The sequence below is a fragment of the Fulmarus glacialis genome, unplaced genomic scaffold, assembly GCF_000690835.1.
Source record: "Fulmarus glacialis isolate BGI_N327 unplaced genomic scaffold, ASM69083v1 scaffold30049, whole genome shotgun sequence".
Classification (NCBI taxonomy): Eukaryota; Metazoa; Chordata; class Aves; order Procellariiformes; family Procellariidae; genus Fulmarus; species Fulmarus glacialis.
In genome coordinates, this window is record NW_009233060.1 from 3,032 (window position 1) to 22,123 (window position 19,092).

The window sequence follows — 19,092 nt, forward strand, 5'->3', positions numbered from 1 at the left end:
TGATAAAGCAGAGATGCTTCTCCTTTTTTAGGATCTTGTATCTAATGAATTAAAACTACTACGTAAACTTCAATCCATTAATCATTATAGTCCCTTTTGACAAAATTATTGTCTCTGTTTCCAGATGAGGGGAGTGAGACAAGAGGAGGTGAGTGATCTGACCAAGGTTGTTCAGTGAGTCTGTTGCAGAGCACAGCTCTGGGTTCCTAGATGACAAAGGAGGCTCTGAAATTATCTGGCTTTATAGCATAAACCAGTATTTGATTGTCGGAAATAGGAGGAAATATTCCCCAGAGGCATCACGGTGTGCTATGATGTAGTCCCTTCTCTGGGAAGTGCTCAAGTGCATCCAGTGTCAGATCCAAGATCCAAGACTGGATGGATTCCTGATTTTGGCTGGTCTGATGGGCTGTGCTTTTCAGTGTACCATCATGAAAGACTGTTCCAGGACTCAGAGAAGGGCTTTGCTGAGAAACTCTGGCTCACCACCCCTCACTTCAAAGACTGCAGATTATCAGGAAACTCCTAGATACACCTCTGATGTGTGTATATCTGTTGGCTGTCACTAATGTTGTTATGCGAGTGGTTGGACTTAGTGTTTTAAAACTTGATTGATCATCCTCCCCAGAGACTTTGGTCAGCTCAAATTTTCCTTGCATTTAATCGCCATTCTCAAGTTTTATTTCTGTGTTTATTGGCAGGTGTACCATTCTTCCAGGATTGCTGCCATGGTACTTAAGGTCTTCTTTCCGTCATGCTGCTCCTTGGCAGAAAGTGGCATTTTGATCGGCCGCTGGATCTCGGAACAGAACTCTGCTGTTATCCTTGCTGTGGTCCATTTCCCTTTTATTCCTGTCCAGGTGAAGCAGTATCTCAGTGAAGTCCAACGGGTGACTAAAGTCAGTGTTTCTGTGCTCGGCTCGTGGAGCAACAGCAAACAGGAGAAAGAAGAGAGTCTGAGTGAGTTCTTGGAAGACCTTGGGACAATATTCTCCCATGAGCCGTGGATTCAGATAAGCAAAGAGGGGGACAGCAAATTCTGGAGCTGTTCTACCCTTCAGAAACATTCTAACAACCCTAAGGAGGAAGAAATCATCTTGGTATACTATGACCAGCGCAAAGTCATGCTTTCCCACCTACATCCCCCTTTGGACACAGCTACCTCCACTGACCACAGGGCAGACGATGCTTCAAAACTCTCTGCCATCTTTGACACAGTTGCGAAGAGTAAGATACTGTTCATGACGGACAGATACGATGATGGGCCCATCAAGCTGACCCACTGGCAGTCGGATGGCGTTGAAGCTAGTATCATCGTGGAGCTGATGAAGCAGGCCTCTGTGCCTGCGTGCGTGCTGCTGACATTCAGCTGCAGGAGCAGGTAAGTGATGCGACATCGGCCAGCTTACGTTTTGCATGGAAATGTAATTCACAGGCATTTGCAGGGTTCCTGCTCAGCCCCAGTGAGAGATACAGTTGATACAAAATCGTTCTGTTGGAAACAGGCTGCCGCAGAACTGCTGTTGAAGTTTGGGGAGCTCCATTGAAAACACAAGGCTAAAGGCTCCGTCAAGTATGGTAGAGCTCTTCAAGGAGCTGGGAGGTTTTCTGGGAGGCACTGATCTCCTCCCCATTTGCAGCAGGGGTAGCTCAGCCCCACTTCAATTTCATCATCACAGCTGAAACATTGGATTTCCAGCCATTCCGTGAATGACATGAGAATCTCCTTAACGGCTCGATAGCTGGCACTCCCTACTCCCTGTTTGCTATGAATCCCTCCACGGCTGTGAAACATCAGCAAATAGTGTGTCTAAGTCCATCATCTCTCTAATAGGCAGTGGTGCTGCAACCTTGACCTTATAGCAGGTTACAGGGAATGCTGGTCTACATGAATCCGTGTGAAATTCCGTTGTCACAACCATGAAACTGAATAGGATGCTTTGAATGTAATGCATGGCAAGTGCTTGCACTGAAGAGGAATTCTGAGCGGATTTGACGCAGGCGGAGAAGCTTCTGTGTATAAAGCTTAATAACACATCTGGTCAGCCTGCCTAGAGAGGTTGTGCCCAGAGAGGGGAGTGGAGTTCGGGTTCCAAGCTGCAAGGGGACATTTTGATCGATGAAATTCGGATAACAGCTACTACTGTATTCATGGATAAATCTTCTCAAGTACAGCCTAAGGGTATGGGGAACAGAGTCTTTTTAACAGGTTTCCAGTTGTATGATACTGTCGTAAGAAAATCACAGCGAAACTCTTCATATGCAAAGATTTTCTGAATAGTTGGGTTACGCATTTTGGTACACAAAGCGAACACTGGTTTTGGGCTACTCTATTGGAAGAGGTCTAGGGTCAAACCCAAACCTGATATAATCAGGGACCACTGGCTCCTGGGACTGCCTTGTAGACACTGACTATGCATTAATGATTGTTAGTGGTAACTAAGTCAGAACTTTGTGGTTAGGTAGAAGATTGGGAGTCAGCTCTGAAGGTCCTTTTTCTGGCTGTCCGTGGACTGTGTGTGACTACCAACTAACAGGATGATCCTCTTCTGCGTAGGCACTTGGTTTTGAGGTCAGTCTTACCCACCTTGATCAGTGCTAGGACTCAGACCAGGCTTAGAGTCAGGTTGAGCCCAAGCCTTGCAGGTCTCCAGAAGGCCACAGTCTTAAGCATAACTTGGAAGCTCAAGCTCAGTCTGGCAGCTTGGGCACAGATAGCTGCTACCCAGCTTATCAGGAGCTGTTCTGATTTCAGCTTTTCCTAAGCCCAGTACGGACATTTTGAGCCAGAGCAGCAGCCAGGCTAGCAGCCAGCTGTACGTACCAGCAGGCAGAATGCGAGGCTTGCTGTGCATAAACCTGGGTTGAACTTGTTCTTAACCTTGGGAGGTAGATACAGGTTTCTTTCTGCTTTGTTTTATTCACCCATAGTATCAGCATTATACTTACTTATCTTACGGGTGTTTTAAAACATTAGTCTTGGAGAACAGAGATTAGCACCTAGCTTTATAACAAATGTCCTGTTTGACCTTCTAAGTCATTTAATGTAATTTGGTTCAGTTTAGCACGTGATGTGTGGTACAGCCTCCTTTGTGCCAACATACACAAGACAGGGAGGGTTCAAGATCTCACGTGCAGGTGTCCTTCCAGCCCCCTCCTGCCCATGCTGGGACAGGACGTCCCATAAAATGAGATCTACCAGGTTTTTGCTCCTTCTGGTCACAGGACTTCTTTTTTTTCCCGGGTTTTTGTGATGTTAAGAGATAGTCAGCTTTGAAAAGCTAAAGAAAGATATCAGTGATGTCCTCTCAGGCTGTGGAGGCTTGGGACTTTTTTGGATATGCCACTGTTGTGTATTTGTGCTGGGGAAGCAGGGCAGCAGCGTTAGAAATCTCAGAAAGTGTGCGCTGACATCTATCCAAGCTTACCGAGCGCTCTCAAGTCCTATACATCTCAAATTAAGGCATTTCTTCAGCACCACCTTGTGCTAAGGGGTGGCCATTGCAATTCTCTTTTCAGAGGGACTTGTGTGCAGGATTTCCATTACCGCTCAAGGTCTCTATGTGCTGTCGGGGACATCAGGGTGATTTAGTATTGAGGCGATAAACTCTGTGTGCTCCTTTTAAAAAAAGTCCGTTTATAAACACCATGACCGCTGATTCCTCATCCAGAAGGGAGGCACCGTTCCTGCAGTTTCTAGCAAAGAGCAAAAAGACAGCTGGGGGTTCTGGTTAATGGAGCTTGAACATTTGCATGCGATCCAGATTTGGAAAGATTGCTTTTCATCTGATATCTGAAAAATCCACTCTCACTCTTGGAAAAAATATTTAATTGGAAAATCAAGATTTACTCATGCAGGCTTTACTAATTTATTGCTAAAATTCCTTATATTTGGAAATACCCCAAAGATCTTCTGCTGCTTAAATAATGCAATGACACAACGTCACTGTTTTTTTTTTTGTTTGGTGTTTTTTTTTTTTTTAATTTGGTTGGTTTTTCATTGCACTTCTGAAAATCATTCTATATACTGTGTGGTAAACAAGTGGGAGCATTTATGGCAGTGCATAGTTGATATGCATAGGGGTAGGAGACCACACAAGAAATATTTTTAGCTTTCTTCCTCAGTACTCCTAGAGATGAGAGTTACCGTAGCACATCTTGCAACTATTATATTAAGCTCTTTGCAGTATGTTTGTATTTTTATTTAAATAAGTATGTGTATGTATTTACTTTCCAAAGAAAGTTTGTAAGTGGAATAGAGGTTGTCCTCTTGATGTTAAGTGAAAAGAAAAGAGAGTTGGTCGTAGAACAGACAAGCACAGACCTCTGATGTGTCTTTTGGGCCCATCCTGTTCAATCAAGGAGATGCTTTTACCCGTTGCAGGCTGCAGTGGGTGCACATATTGGGGGGTGCTCCTGGGGATGAGGCTGCTTTGGAAATCATTCTCGCTTGTGCAAGACATTCCTCAGGCAGAAGAGAGCAGCAGCCTGTCCTTTCCTTTGACCAGGGGTGTCTGGTCGGTGGATGACCCACAATCTAGCTGCCTCTAGCTTGGGGAGTTGTGGAGCAGCAGTGCATGGTAAGAGACACAGGTTGCTGGGGGAGAATGGGAAGACTGTCAGCCCCGGGAGTGTCCCGCACAGGGCCCCACAGCCGTTGCTTGCTACTTGAACTGAGATGGTCTGGCAGCTGTTGGTTTGACCAGTAATTTTTCACCCCCAGCCGTCTGTACATAACCACACAGGTAGAGCATTTCTCCTTCCCCCTTCTTTGCATTTCAAGTGCAATTCTGTGCTCTAGCAGAGGTTGGCCACACCAGAATTTGTAACCACTGGGCTAGGATAGAATTGGAAGAGAAAACTCATCTGCACTTGTGCCTCGATGAATCTGCGAACCCAGATCTTTGAGATCAGTGGCCAGTGCAGTCACCCCCCGTGTCTTCCTCCCCTGCACGGCACTCTCTCCTCCGCCACTGTAGATATCACCCCCTGACAAGTCAGCTGAAGAGCGTTGCATTCATTTGTTTCTAAGGTGGGAGGCTGTAACGAAGAGCTGCGTAACTCGGAGGCCTCAAATTAAGAAGAATGATTCACAGTACACTGTGTGTGTTTCAAAACCAATGAGTCTGAAATTTGAATGGGGAGGGAAAAGGGGGGACTTCAGCACACTGTTTTTTAAGCTGACGAACCTTACGGAAAGGATGGTTGGAAGGGCTCAGGAGCATGGGGGGAGGAAGGGGATAGCAACCACAGTGAACTGAGCAGGATTTTGAACGAGCCATACCCTTGCGATTTGTGTAAAATGTATGAATAGCAGCCGGAGCCCCAGTCTGCCCATCCTGGATTTTATCCTGGCTGGTCCTGAAGGCACTCTGCTGCTGGCTGACAGGCTGAAGTCCTCCAGATGAAATCTGGGGGAGGCATGCACACTTTGCAGGGCCGTCTCCAGGCCATGCTCACTAATGATCCAAACAGCTGTACAATTTCAAAAGCGAAGCAGGATACCAGGAATAATTTTAGGGTTTGGAATGAATGTAAACTGAAGGAACACGCCAAAGCAGTAAGAGAGAGTAGGTGAAGGAAGTGACTAAAAATGGACATAGATTCCTGGACCCTTAATAAGAAACAGTGAAACACCGTGAAAATAGTGAAACAGCCATTGTGTACAGGAAAGAAGTGATCCAAATTATGTCCACGTCAGAATTTATTCCCCATAACAAACGTGGTGCTTTGTGTTGCTGTACCACTACTGTGCATTCTTTGACTGGCCTGCATCTAGTGGTGTCATTTTAGACTACACAAATCACCATCGTTCCTTTCTTTATAGGTTGTGTGGTAATAAAAGTAACTCCCAAAAATAATTGAGCATCACTTAGTACTTTTCTTCTGACTCATAAAAAAAGAACCATGTGAATATTTCCTCCCCTACAAGCCTAATGTGGAAGTTAACTTTGAAACCTAATTAAATGCTAAATGTTGTGTTATCTACATATAATGCTGGTCACCCTTGGCAAGGCAGTGGAAAGAAGATAGAAATGAACACCCTGAGAAAGGAATTTGGAAGTAATAAAGAAAAAAAGAAGAAAAGAATCAAGTGGAAGAAAAAGAAAAGAGGGGAAAAGGGACAGAAACTGCAGTGAGAACACAGTTGTTTGTTATACCAAGCTCACACTAGATAGAGACTTGTGATTAGTGATACTGGGGTTTGTGAAGCAGTTGCACCATGTTGTGTTGTTGCGCTGTACACCCAACTGCCTTGACTCCAGTCTCCTGGAGACTTACAGCAGTGTGCAGTCCCAGTGATGTATCCCAAAGCACAGGGTGGAATCAGGATTGCGTTCTGGCTTCCTTGGAAGAGCGAGGCACTTGGTTTTACAGAATGGAAATGAGAGGTTGGATTGTCTGTTTTAGATGTCTTGATCTGGAAAGGCTGCCTTAATTCTGTTAACCTTTAAGAGAGTAGTTAACATCTAATATTCTCTAATGATAATATGTTGACACCATCTCTGGTTGCACAACCTTAACTTTACACTGAATGTTTTGCACGGAGTTTGTACGTTGGACAGCCTGCTATATGGCAAAAGCAAAAGGGGACATTCCCCTGGTGTTTCTGCAGGGTGCTGAAGTTTTGGCCTTTGTCTTTCTTATGGAGCAAACTCTCAACTTGTGAGCAGCTCGGGCATCGCCTGCAGCACCTCCAGGTCATCAGCAGCAACAAGAAGGCTCAAACCCAGACTCAACTAATGAGGTATGGAGTACGCATAAAGTCATGCACACCTTTGCTCTAGCCCTGTCTCCTCTGGGGAACCCGAACCATGGATCCTGTGCCCGCACAGCACTACGGGGTCCTCGCTGCACCGTGTCATCTTGCCTTGCTTGCTCTACTCCCTGCTAATTTGCAGATCTTTACTCTGCCCTCTGTTTATATCAATTATGCCTTTTGTCAGATATATGCCTTTTTCCCTAGCCTGGGAAAGGCAACCGGGATATTGCCCACAGAACGCTTGCACTGCACCCATGTGTGTAGTGCTTTGCTATCAGTACTCCCACAAGCTCATTGCTTCCACATATGCTCCTGTTAACCAAAAACTGCAATCAGTATTCAGTGGCACTTTCCATAAGAGCAGAAAGGTTTAAATGCTCCCCTCTTTCACCCACTTTTTCGGGGAATCTTTCTTGCAGTAACTGGAGACCAGAGACTCCAACAGCAGTAACAAAGTCAGTGTAACAGAAAAAGCAAACATGCAGCACAGTGAGTGAAACAGGGAGAGGCAGAGATCTGAGACAGATATTGAATGCCCTACGGCCATTACACAGCGAGTCTTGTTCTGTGTGGTTCTCTGATCCTGCAGTAATAGACTCCCAGGGAATGCTTAAAATAGATTAGCAGATTTCAAGGCCAAAAGTAACTGTGATTGTTTAATCTGATTTCCCAAATAACTCACGTCATGGAATTTCATTCAGAAACTCTAGCAGTGAGGGGGCAGTTCAGCAGCCCTTCTGGGTATGTTTATGTACCCAGAAACACTATTTATTACATTGACTAGTGGTTCAACTGAAGTACACCTCTTGGAAAGCCATCTGATCTCAATGTGGATACTCCCAAGTGCTGGTGCCCTTAGTATTGGTAAATCCCCCCTGAGTATATGTATACACACTTTGTCTAACATTCCTCTTTGTAGCTTCAATCCCACTCTTCGCTCCCCATACTAAGAAAGGGTTTTGTGGTGTGGCAGGCTCCGTGTGGCTGCGTGGCTGGCCACAGAAGTAGCAGCCCACCAGTGAAAGTCGAAAGACCTCTACACCGTGTCTCTTCAGTAAATTGTCCTGGTGTCCCTGGGACATGAAAGATGCTATGTAAGTGAAGCCGACAATTGTCATTGAAACATTAAACACTGTCCTTCCTTTTGCTCTAACGCTGTTTCTCTTTGTCCTGCATGCAGGAAAGCCAACATCTTTGTCTCTCTGCTGATTGATGTGGCTCTGGGGATACTGCTAATGTCCTGGCTGTACAGAAAGAACCGAATTGGTCACCTTGCTGACACTCTGATCCCCGTGGCTGATGTAAGTCTGGCCAGAGCTGTTCCTCCTTCACCTGCTGTGGGTACTGACCAGCTCTTGATGCCTGGGGTAGTTGTAAGGAGGCGATGCCTTACGCACAAGGATTTCAGAGTGAGTCCTGTCTGAGGCCATGCAAATTATGTCTCCTCAAGAACAGTGAAATCTTCAAGTCAAGCCTGCTGGGGCTGCTCAAAAGGAACACAGCTCTGCTTTGCGTGTGCAGTGAATAGTAATTAGATGTTTACCGAAGGGCTGTTCCAGCTCCTAAAGTAACAATTATGGCTTGGACAGAGCTCTGCAGCTGCAGGTTGAGTGATTATCAAGCCAGAATACTTTTATTCTGGAGTCGACAGGAGGTGTCCTCAAGTTGTTGCTATATAGGGTGTTTGGGGGAAAAAAAAAAAGCTGTAACCTGGGTTGAATCTGATAAACTACTGAAAAGTCAAACTTGATAAGCAGTGCAGCTGTGCTTGTGAAGAGGAATTTCATGGGGAAATCCAAAGGCGTTAGCTAGTCAGGATACAAGCACCTGAAATCCTGTCTAAGAGCTCTGGTATACAGATGGTAAATTAGGAAAACTTGCTGTGTCCTGTGATTTTTCTCAAACATAACTCCTCTTGCCCACTAAGATCCCTTGGCATCAGCATAAATTCATGAAGAACAAGTATGACTCATACCATCCTGCTTTTCTGGTGGCTCATTTTAGGTGCAGTACTCCAATATATCTGTTTAGTGGCAGTAAGGAACATGTACTTCAGAGGCTGGAGACCAGACCACTAATCTGAAGTTAGCTTCATTTTAAGAGCTTGGGAATATATGTGCAGCCAATGTTGAGCATGGTCATGCAGCTGCACAGCCTAATCCTTTCTCTGCCCACTTTCCTTTCATTTTTGGGAGAGAAGGTGGATCTTTCCAATGGTTTCTTTCTAGCAGCTGGAGAACGTCCTCTCTTTGCTCTTTCTCCACCTGCTTGGTTGGGAAGAATTTTATTCTGGTTAGAGAATTCCAGCAGCAATTTATTTTTCCTACTTATCCTGTCTTTCTTGGGAAGAGCTCACGTTTCCCTTGATGATGATCTTCTTGGTCTGTGTCTAACCTTTTAATTGTTACAAGCTATAGGTCTCTGGTCATTCTTGTACATGCTGTGCTTTCAGAAAGTGTGTACACTTATGGATCATTATTATTGCTATTTTTTTTTAATCTTTCATAGCCAAACTTTTAAGGATTGCATCTTTTAAGGATTGCTGCAGACACTATTCAGCAGCAGTGGTGGGGTAGAAAGGACCACAGTTCTTGCAATACACTTGCTCATGTATTTGAGCTATACACTAAAAATATTTTTCTAAGTCTTATTCCTAAGTCTTTTCCCTTACAGATATTCAGCTGGAGAAGTTTAAGTTCTCTAGAGCTCTCCCTATGGGATTACTGTAAGTGTCCAGCTCTCAGAAATCTGATTTCTTAACAAGTCTGCAAGGAAGTGGCTTTTGGCTGCGTTCCTGTTTGCACAGGTGGCTCCAGGCAGGGTTCCATCTGCCCAGTGTCTTTGGCAGATGGACGCTCTCCGTGCTCAAGGTGTATCTGATCCTAGCACCTGTCCTGGATAGGTTTGCTTGTGAGAGTTGCTCATTCGTTCCTCTTTCAGTAATTTATTTCATCTGTCACTCAACTTATGCATCATAGCGTCAGTTATTTTAGCCATGTCTCCTACGTGTGCAGCCTTCATTACCTTGGTATCACGAAGAACTACTCCTCCTTGTGTGGGCGGCCTTGCAGTCAGTTGGTGCCTTTCTTCTCTGCAGTATCTCCAACCTTATCAATTCAGGCCACTTACAACTCTTCTTACTTTCCAGCCTTACTTTCTTCTTTCAAGTGTATTAGATTGTAGACATAAAATCATTTGGAGTCCTTTTACAGCCTTCAGTGTACATTGATTTATATGCGTTATGTGCAGGCCTTAAAAAATGCAGATCTAAGTGATCCCAAAATATACCAATGACTTCAGCGTTTGGTGTGCAAGCCAGCACCACTTCTTCTCCAGTGTGACAGCAAAATCTCCCCTTAGCCATTCAGCAGTAGGTTTCCTCTTTGCTGCTGAGTGTCCATCTGGTACGCATTATTCCCACCACTTGGGCTTTTCTCAAGTGCTTATGTGTTGCCAAGTTCAGTAACGCAAACTTTCCCATGTGCAGAATGAGTTACTTTTCCTTCCCTAGTGCTCCTTGCTGTTCTGCTTTTGATATGTCCCCCAGATCTGATGATGGCATTGACCTTACATCTCTGTATCTGTTAGTAAATAGAACATTTTATATATCGTAATTACTAGTATAAGATTACTATATATTATAAGGTTATATACATAACCTTATTTTAACTTTATTGATTTGATTGATTTTAGTATTGACAAACTAACCTTATATAACGTATAACCTTATTGGATTGATTGATTGATTTTAATATTGACAAAATCATAGCTGTGTGGGGGCTGGATGCAGTGCTCGTGTTTTTTTCCTAGCAAACATCTCTCTGTGGAAGGAAGCAGATACAGGTAGGTTATTTTGGCTCTCAACAACTGCCAGGGTCACAAGCCTGCTGACGTGAGGATCAAGCCGTGTTCCCTAGCCATCATTTGTCATCCCCTGATATAATGGTTCTCAAATCAGCACTTAGCTAGCAATTGTTGATGATGCACAAGACATCATTGACTGCAGCTCCCACTTTCACAGCTTGATGAGCTGCGCTGTGCTGACTGTAATAACAAGTTGCTTTTGTCAGTAAATGAGGCAGATGTGATTCAGAGACACCTAGGGAGTAACTGGCGTGTAGCTGTATGCAATACGAAGGACTGATTTTTGGAACAGGCTTTCAAATGCAAGAATGGAAAATGTGAATAATCTTCTCTCTGTAGGTGCCCTCACAACTCCTACCCTCCTCCTTCCTCTCGCTGCCACCAGGCTTCCCAATGGTTGTCCTTGTTTTTTGCCTTGCACAAGACAGCCTTCTTTCAAAAATATCCAATTCAAAGTGCTACATTTGTCTGTTTAAAAAGAACTGCTTATAAACCATGTTCTCTTTTTTTTCTCCTTCACCTCTTTCATCCTTGCTGATGTCTCTTTTTCTTAAGCTGTAATCTCTTTGAAACAGTTAAATATTTATCATAGATCGTGCCTCCAAAAACGTTACTGCGGCTTAGAGATAATTGAATGTAAGTTCCTATTCAGTCATGTTCTGCTAATCCATAAACAAAGCAAGCAGAGAGGACGCTTCCTGGAAAATATTCTTAGATGTTAATTTGTAAAATAGTATAACTTAAAGCCTCAAACGCCTGCAACAGACACAGGGCAAATGTGTCTGGTAGGGAGTGCTTTGGCTCTGCTTGCTCTGACTTGCACTAGGTGCTCCGCTCAGGAAGTTTACACCGTTCTTCCCAGTGCCCACGGTGCCCATCCGCAGTGCGCTGTGTGTCCTTCTCCATTGATGTCACGTCACCATTAGGCCCTCTGCATACGGAGATTAGAAAGAAGAGCATGACAGTAAAGAAAATATTTCCACAGTGATCTCATCTAAACCGTGTTAGCTTTAGTCTCCGGTTTGGTAATGTCCCTACACCCCTTTATGAAACACTTCTAATTCACTGTATCTTATTTATTAATACTGGCCACATTCAGTATTCATGACTGCAACAGGAGAATTGGACTCCCAGTCACCTTTTCTGATTCTGCTTGCTATTGATCAGTCCTAAAATACCTGGCTGGAAAAGAGCCTGCAAGGTTAGGACTATGTTTTGAAATGCCTTGCCCAGCTAAATAACAGCAAGCTAGGGCACCTTCCCAGAGCTACGTGCCCTTGTCAGAATTTAGTAGCACCTCTGGGACTGGCAGCCTCCAGAAGTATTCAGTGCTGAAAAACAGCCTTGCTGAAGGCTTTCAAGCATTTAAATATTTCATTAAAATCCCCAAATGCTTTTTCTAAGTTACCAATCCAACACTTTAAATATTAAAAACAGTCTATTTATAAAGCAGCTAACACTTCTCAGCCACAGAGGTAAGATCCATGGGTTCAAATCAGTTCTGACTTGAAGTGAGACAGAGAGAAAACGAATGAAATAAAAAGGCAATCCTTTTGGATAGATTGAAGATGGAGCCCTTAATTTTGCCGCTACACTAAAAGCAGATGTTTACAAATTCATTTTGCAAAGATCCTGTCGGTTAATAAATAAAATGGAATCATTCCTTGGAAATAATTTCCCCTGAGGGAAATTATCCATATGAATGATGGGGAAAGTAGGCTACAGTGCATCAGCTTCAGGTAGCATGTCTTGATTCTTCTACACGTGCACAATTTGCAGTGCAATTCACTTGCATGGACTTAAATATAAGTGGGATTTTTAGAGGTAGAAGGCTTTTGCTCACAATCTCTGTTCATACGGGACAGTGTGAGAGATCACTTCTTCCAGGTACGTTCCCCACCTGTTTGCTGGAGGTTACCGCTCTCAGCTACCTCAATTCACAGCCTGGTAAATGGACTTCACCACTGATTTCAGCTTAGGTGAGTAAGTCAGGTGCAAACTGCTGAGGAGCAGAGCAACCCCTGCCGACTGCAAGGGGGACCTCTGGCAGAGTAGTGGGGTAGAGAGAGAAAATCAGCAAATAACATCAGCCTAGGGTTAAATCACCAGAAATTGTGGGTCAAAGCCCTCGGTGATTTGAAGGCGAGCTCCATTAGGCTTTTTTTCTCAATATTTCCAAGGGCTTCTTTTTTACTGGGATGTCATGGATATCTCTCCATAAAGCCTGCAGAGAGACATGATAGTGGTAGGCAAGATCAGTGCTATACAGCGTGGTTCGTCTTGCCTAGTACACCACAGAGTATCAAGAAAGTTTTTTCATGTATAAAATACATTTATATAATTGTGTTTTCTACCCTGCTGTAAACACATACAGGTTATTTGTTTGTAAAAATTCACTTTTTTTGCCCATGAGTGCACTGCCATCTTGCCCCTTTTAAAATCCTGACAGCCTTCCCCATAGTTATATTACTTGCTCAGTTCTGACTTTTCAGTTGACTGTCCAAAGAAGTCAGTTTGTGCACCAGCATTTGCCATCTGTTTCAACAACTCTCGTTACACCAAGAAGTCATGCTGTGCAAGTCTACTTGAGATGACCATGAACAAACACTAGGTTTGTGTTCCCAGCACTGTTCCACATTTAAGCAGTTCAGCTTCCTCTCTGCTATTATGTTTGGGTTCACTAAAGAGTCATTGGCCAATAAAGGTGCATTTCTGATTTAACTAGTTGTCTATAAAGTAGTAGTTTGGATGGGGTTTTTTCCATTGGTTTGAAGAGCGTGGTAAGAATACTTTGTTGGGGGCGGCATGTACGTGGACCTGTTCAGTGTGGTAGCAGTCTTTTATCTCAGGTGCCTTGCTTCCATGTGTTTGTAGCATGTAGCTGAAGAGCTCCAGGACCTGCTCCAGTGGCTAATGGGAGCACCAGCTGGACTGAAAATGAACCGAGCTTTGGATCAGGTTTTGGGCCGCTTCTTCCTTTACCACATCCATCTTTGGATTAGTAAGTGCAATTGTTTAACTTTTCAGCCTCCCTTTTCATCTCTTCCCTCCCGAGTGTTTAATGTTTGCCTAGAGGTGAATAATGAATCAAAATGCACTACTGCAAGTACAAACTTGTTTGTGAATCTTCCTGCTGTGGGAACCCAAGCCAAAGTTGGATTCCCACACAAGGAAATCATGCATATTAAATAAAGTGCTTGTATTTGTAAGAAGTGCAAGTTACAACGGAGCTTACTTGGTGCTATTAGTGGTGAGTGTCCAAGGTAAGGCTTTAGATCTTATGTAGGCTTTCATAGTCCTTGCCCTGTAAGAGGCAGCTGATAGGAGAGGGATGAGAAGCGTGCCCTTGGGATGCAAGTGCAAGCTCTTGTCACTGCCTTCAGCTTAGTGCAATTTTGTTATTTCAGCACACCCCTGTTATCCTTGATAAGTGTCTTGATGAAGGAGTACAGTCATGATGGATGTGAACTCCTCAGTTATTATACTGATTTACTCTGCTCGCCAATCAAGTATGGTCTCGTTTCTGCAACTTTACTCCACGTTAGTGATGAAAGAGACTGTGTGCCTCCACACTATTTTATTTTACAGAAGCCGTATGGGATGGCTTTTGTGGGAATAGCAAGAAAAGGAGAATGGTTGCAGTAAAGGTTGATGTGTGCAGCTAAAAATGTCATTAGGAATCTGGACACAAATCTAGAAAAGCAAATCACATGTGGAGCAAGGTGACTGCTCTGCTTAAGCTGAGCATGTCCTCCCCTTCCTCACAGAGCTGCCACACCTGAACAGAAACCTAGGGGGAAAGAGAATTTTTGTTGACCCTCCTAAACAGAAGATGGCATCTAAAGGAGTTTTCCAGTTTTACTTCCATGTTTTCATGGCTATGATTTCTGGAGCAATGTTCTAGGGCACAGATAATCAGTCTTTTGAGAGTGTCAACAGGAAGATGTCTCAGTCAAATACTGACACTCTGCAATGTCTACTAGGCTACATTCACCTGATGTCCCCATTCATTGAGATGATCCTCTGGTATGTTGGTCTGTCGGCTTGTCTGGGCCTGACCGTGGCTCTCTGCATCCTCTCTGACATCATTGCGCTCCTGACTTTCCACATCTACTGTTTCTACGTCTACGGAGCCAGGTGAGTTGATCTCTCTTGGTTATGTCTTGTGTATGTTTGGAGAGAAGGGCCACTGAACACTCAGGGCACGTGTTTAATTTGTGGAGCATTCAATCCTGACATAGTTCTCTTGAATTCACAGTTTAGCCAGCAGTTAATTTATTGCATTCCTTTATGCATGTAGAAGTGATGGCCGCAGCAGTACAAGCAACCTATCTTTCAGTTCTCCTGCATTTAAATATTTATTTATTGTGGTAGTGACCTTGAAAAATAAAACTACATGATAGGCGGAGGACAAGAAAGCAGTTCACCCTATCCCTTTCATTCAGCCTTATAGTACTCTTCCTAGTTGCACCCTACCCAGTAGTTTTGAGGGGAACTGGAGGAGAGGAGGAGGAAAGGGGAACCCTTGTACTTCTGGAGAAGCCCCAAAGTCCCTGCCTCTGCCCTGCTTCAGAGGTTCTTGTCTGCATCGTGGGCACAGATGGCAGGTTTGGGGTTACAGCATGGCTGTGACACCATCCTGGTGTCATTGTCTGGAGCTACTGGAGGGTCCCACAGCCTGAGAGCCCAGCAGAGGCTCTGAGGGAGAGTGTGGGAGTGCAGAGGGCTTTGGGGCGTGTCCGGGGCGTGTCGGGGTTACTGTGCAAATGGTGTCCACCAACGTGCTCTGTTCTTGCCCTCCATTAACGCGTGCTGCAGCAAGGTGTCACACAGGCCACTGGAGAATAGCTGCTTTTGCCAAAGAGGTGAGAGACAAGGTAATAAGTAAAGAAACTTCTGGCTTATAAAGTACAGAATGGTCATCGTTCCTCCCCACGCTGTGAGCAGAGGGCTTTACATTGCAAACAACAGAAGAAATAATAGAACTTTAGTTATGGGTAGTTTAGGGGATGGTTAGAAATATTGAGATACGGTTTATGAATCAATTCTGTTGTGAGTTCCCAACACCTCTAATTACTGGAATTTCTGTTTTGGGCTGTGAGGAGTGGCCTCGCTCCTCCTAATTGTGCAGAGAGTGGAAATAGGAAAAGCGTGTTCTCAGCTGATTGCTTTTCCCTTGTGAGCTGCAGGGAGCCAGTCTACCCGCCTTGACTGTTTGTTAGAAGTGTAGTGCAGCTATATGTTATCTAGCCGCTGGCACCAAACTGCCACTGCTGTGCCAGGTGCCGCCCGTGGAGAGTCAGAAAGGGATAGCAGTCACCCACATCAACACAGCCATCCCAACACCTTGCCTTCCTGCAGCTGGCAGAAGAATTTGCTGGTTCAGGTGCTGGTGAAGCCTGAGATCCCCTTGCAGAACAAACTGCACGGTGAAACGAGAGCGGGCATGTGTGTGCAGGCAGCCAGGGAAGGTGGGGCAGGTGCTACAGCAGGAACACCCGCTTGGTGCCGTGTCAGGGTGCGCGGGGGAGTGTGTAGCCTTAGTCAGAGCCATGGGGCAGGTGTGTACCAGCAACCTGGAGGAGTTGTCCTGGGCACTCTCCTGCCTAGGGATTAGCGCACAGAGCTGTGCCTGCCAGTCCGGGGGCACTCTGCCAGTTCCTTGAAGCAGTTGGTGTTCCTCAAACCAGATTCTTCTCTTGGATAAGACTCCTTGCCTCTGCTTTCACAACACTGCCTTGAAATCTGAGCAGCCTCCGCACCTTAACTAGGCCGGTTAACCAGTCTGGCTTTTGTAGCTCAGGCTTTCTCAGGCTGTGTTCTGCCCCACAGATTGGCTGTGTCCCCCTTCTTTACATCCCTGTATGTTGGACACTGCTGCCCAGGGCTCTTCATGCCTCTTCTCCATCCCAGGAGCTCTTTCTTCCTCTATGTTATTCTGTAGGGATGTCTATTTCCCAGCCCTTATCACCCCAAGCTTCTCTCACTGCTGCCATTTTTTCTGGGAGGGAAGTACCTCCAAGTGTCGTAGCACCAAGTTACGAAAGCCTAAGGAAAGGATGAGGTAGGGGTGCCATCAGCCACTTAGTTGATCTCTTTCCACTCTTCTTGTTTGAAGCTTTGGTTTACTAAAGAAGATGCAGGGGCTCCAGTCCTATCCCTTGCCTCTCTGTGCTGCGGAGGCAAAATTGAATTGTGTTGACTGAAGCGTGAGGGGTAAGACCTTGGCCACTCCTGCCGTCGAAGGGGTGTGAAGCAAGGGGAACAGGGCAGATCTAAACTGGAGAGACAGAGGTGAGCTCGGGGGAATAAGCTTGCAGCTTCTTTTGCTGCAGAAAAGGTGGTGACATGGGACTGACAGTTGCTGCTGCTCATAGGGGCCACCCTTCAGCATCACTTGCCACTTCCCATATGCCAGCCGCTTCATCAACAGGAGCAGAAGTTGAGAGCCTTGCCACAGCCCCGGGCCATGGTGTGGCCATTGCCCTCCGGTGGTCCAGAGCTGTCTGCAGTAGCCTGCTTTGCCCGTGCCACGGGCCAGCCCAAATACGGTTGACTGAGCAATTAGTATTTCATCTGCGTCATTCTCGGGCTGATTTTTTTTTTTTGCTGCCCTGAGTTCTGCGGCGTCGGTAAGTGGGTGGGCACAAGGGTGTAATGATGACAGCTGTTTTGTGTTGAAGCTCGGGAACTCGCAGCTCTGATGCACAGCGTCTTCTCTTTGCTCAGGCTCTACTGCCTGAAGATTTACGGCCTGTCATCTCTCTGGCGCTTGTTTCGTGGGAAGAAGTGGAACGTCCTCCGGCAGCGGGTGGATTCCTGCTCCTATGACTTGGACCAGGTAGTGCTGCAGCGCCCGGGGCTTACTGCAGGACGCTGCCCACGGGCAATAAGATCCTGTCCTGCTTCGACTAATAGTGGGACAGAAGCCATGGGAGGCTTTGTGGAGCCCAGAATAAGTGCCCGCCTCGGCACTCTGCATCCGTGGCTCTTCAAACAAATGCTTGGACTCTGCTGCTCTTGGACTCTGCCCCGTCACTTCTCTGTGTGTTCAGGGGGCCTAATTCTGGCAAGCGCTGAGCACCTGCGAGGCACCCTGGTGAACTTCGGTGGGTGCTGCAGATGCTCGCAGCTCCTGGAGCATGGGAGTGGGTATGGGGGAGGGAAGCAATTTAAAAAGTGGTGCCCAGCAGTGTTGCCACAGTAACAGACATGCCAGCGTTTCTATTAAAAGCCCCTGTTTCATTCACGTTGCGCTGGAGCCTGGCCCACACGTTCTCACTCAAGCAGCAGAGGCAGTTTTTTGTCAAATGCTGTAGCCTGTCTTTAATTTCTGAAATGCCATGCAAAAGTTCAGCGGAGCCTGAACTGCTCCACACCGGCAGTTGCAAACATCACTAAAATAATACAATAATATTTGGTAACTTCCAGGGCCAGTGCCTCTCTCTCCATTGCAACAGATAACCTTGAGCTTCTTACCCGACAGTGGAGGAGTTATTTTTCTGTTTCTTTGGTGATGGAAAAGTAAGAGCCTCCGTGCCAGGAAGGCGGTTTGCGTCAGGGCTCGGTCCCTGTGTACTTTGAGGAGAATTGCTTTGGCACTTCAGGCTTCATCCTGCTGCTCTGAAGGCCAGTGGGAATTATGTCGTTGGCCTGGGTGGGAAGAGGCATTCAAAGCAGACCTTAAAAGACTTTTGGAAATGTTAAGCAACTGCAGTGGAGTGACAGAGGAGGGAAGAAACAACTGCTGTGAAGAGAATGGATTGGGTTATGATCTATTTCTGGTTATGTGCATAAAGCTGGGATGTTGATCCACCCTTGTGACAGGAGTGTCTTGGGTTATTTCCTCTCATAATATACCACGGCTATGATCTCTTCTTGCAGAAATGGCAGTGCCCTGTGTTCCTCTGACCTCTCTATTCTGGAAGTGGTGGCTGAAAATTGAAGAGTCAGATCCCTGTTTGTCATAAATCTGCATTTCTCCCAGTTGGAATTAGTTAGACTTACGCCAAAGCCCAGAATAGGCTGGCCCAGAATAAAAATAACTTTTCCTGTGGGCAGTGGAGCTAATGACACCTGCTTTCCTATGGATTTTTCTCCTTCATCCTCTGAATATTGCTCCCCCCACCCCAGTAACTCCAGCTTCCTTCTCTCTCCCAGTTTCCCACTAAGCAAGAGGCAGAAGTCCTGTGGCTGGACTGACCAGCTGACTGCTGCTGCTGGGAATGTTTATCAACCAAATTTTGTCAGTTTTTCCCACCTGCTTGTTCTGCTAAAACAAGGAGGAACAAAAATACTTCTCAATTCTCTACAAAATTCCCTACGAAATTTCTACTTCTTTGTACCCTTCCACCTTTTCCTGGTAAAAACAGACCAATGGCTTTAAAACTTGCGGGGATAGGGGGTGGACAAACAGCATGATCATGTAAGTCTTGTTTCATAAGGAAGCCGGCCTGCAATAGGAG

At 45.5% G+C, this 19,092-nt stretch overlaps 1 protein-coding gene across 1 annotated transcript in view; it reads left to right on the forward strand.

Annotated features, from left to right (window-relative positions):
* Nucleotides 1-728: 728 nt before the first annotated feature.
* PIGQ (phosphatidylinositol glycan anchor biosynthesis, class Q) overlaps nt 729-19,092 on the forward strand; it is a 28,444-nt gene continuing 10,080 nt past the window's right edge. Inside the window, exons 1-8 of the mRNA XM_009585183.1 lie at nt 729-1,348; nt 2,218-2,232; nt 4,901-4,929; nt 6,607-6,748; nt 7,944-8,064; nt 13,502-13,628; nt 14,611-14,764; nt 17,357-17,468. Of these exons, the coding sequence (XP_009583478.1) occupies nt 729-1,348; nt 2,218-2,232; nt 4,901-4,929; nt 6,607-6,748; nt 7,944-8,064; nt 13,502-13,628; nt 14,611-14,764; nt 17,357-17,468 (1,320 nt within the window). The remainder of the gene's footprint in view (nt 1,349-2,217; nt 2,233-4,900; nt 4,930-6,606; nt 6,749-7,943; nt 8,065-13,501; nt 13,629-14,610; nt 14,765-17,356; nt 17,469-19,092) is intronic.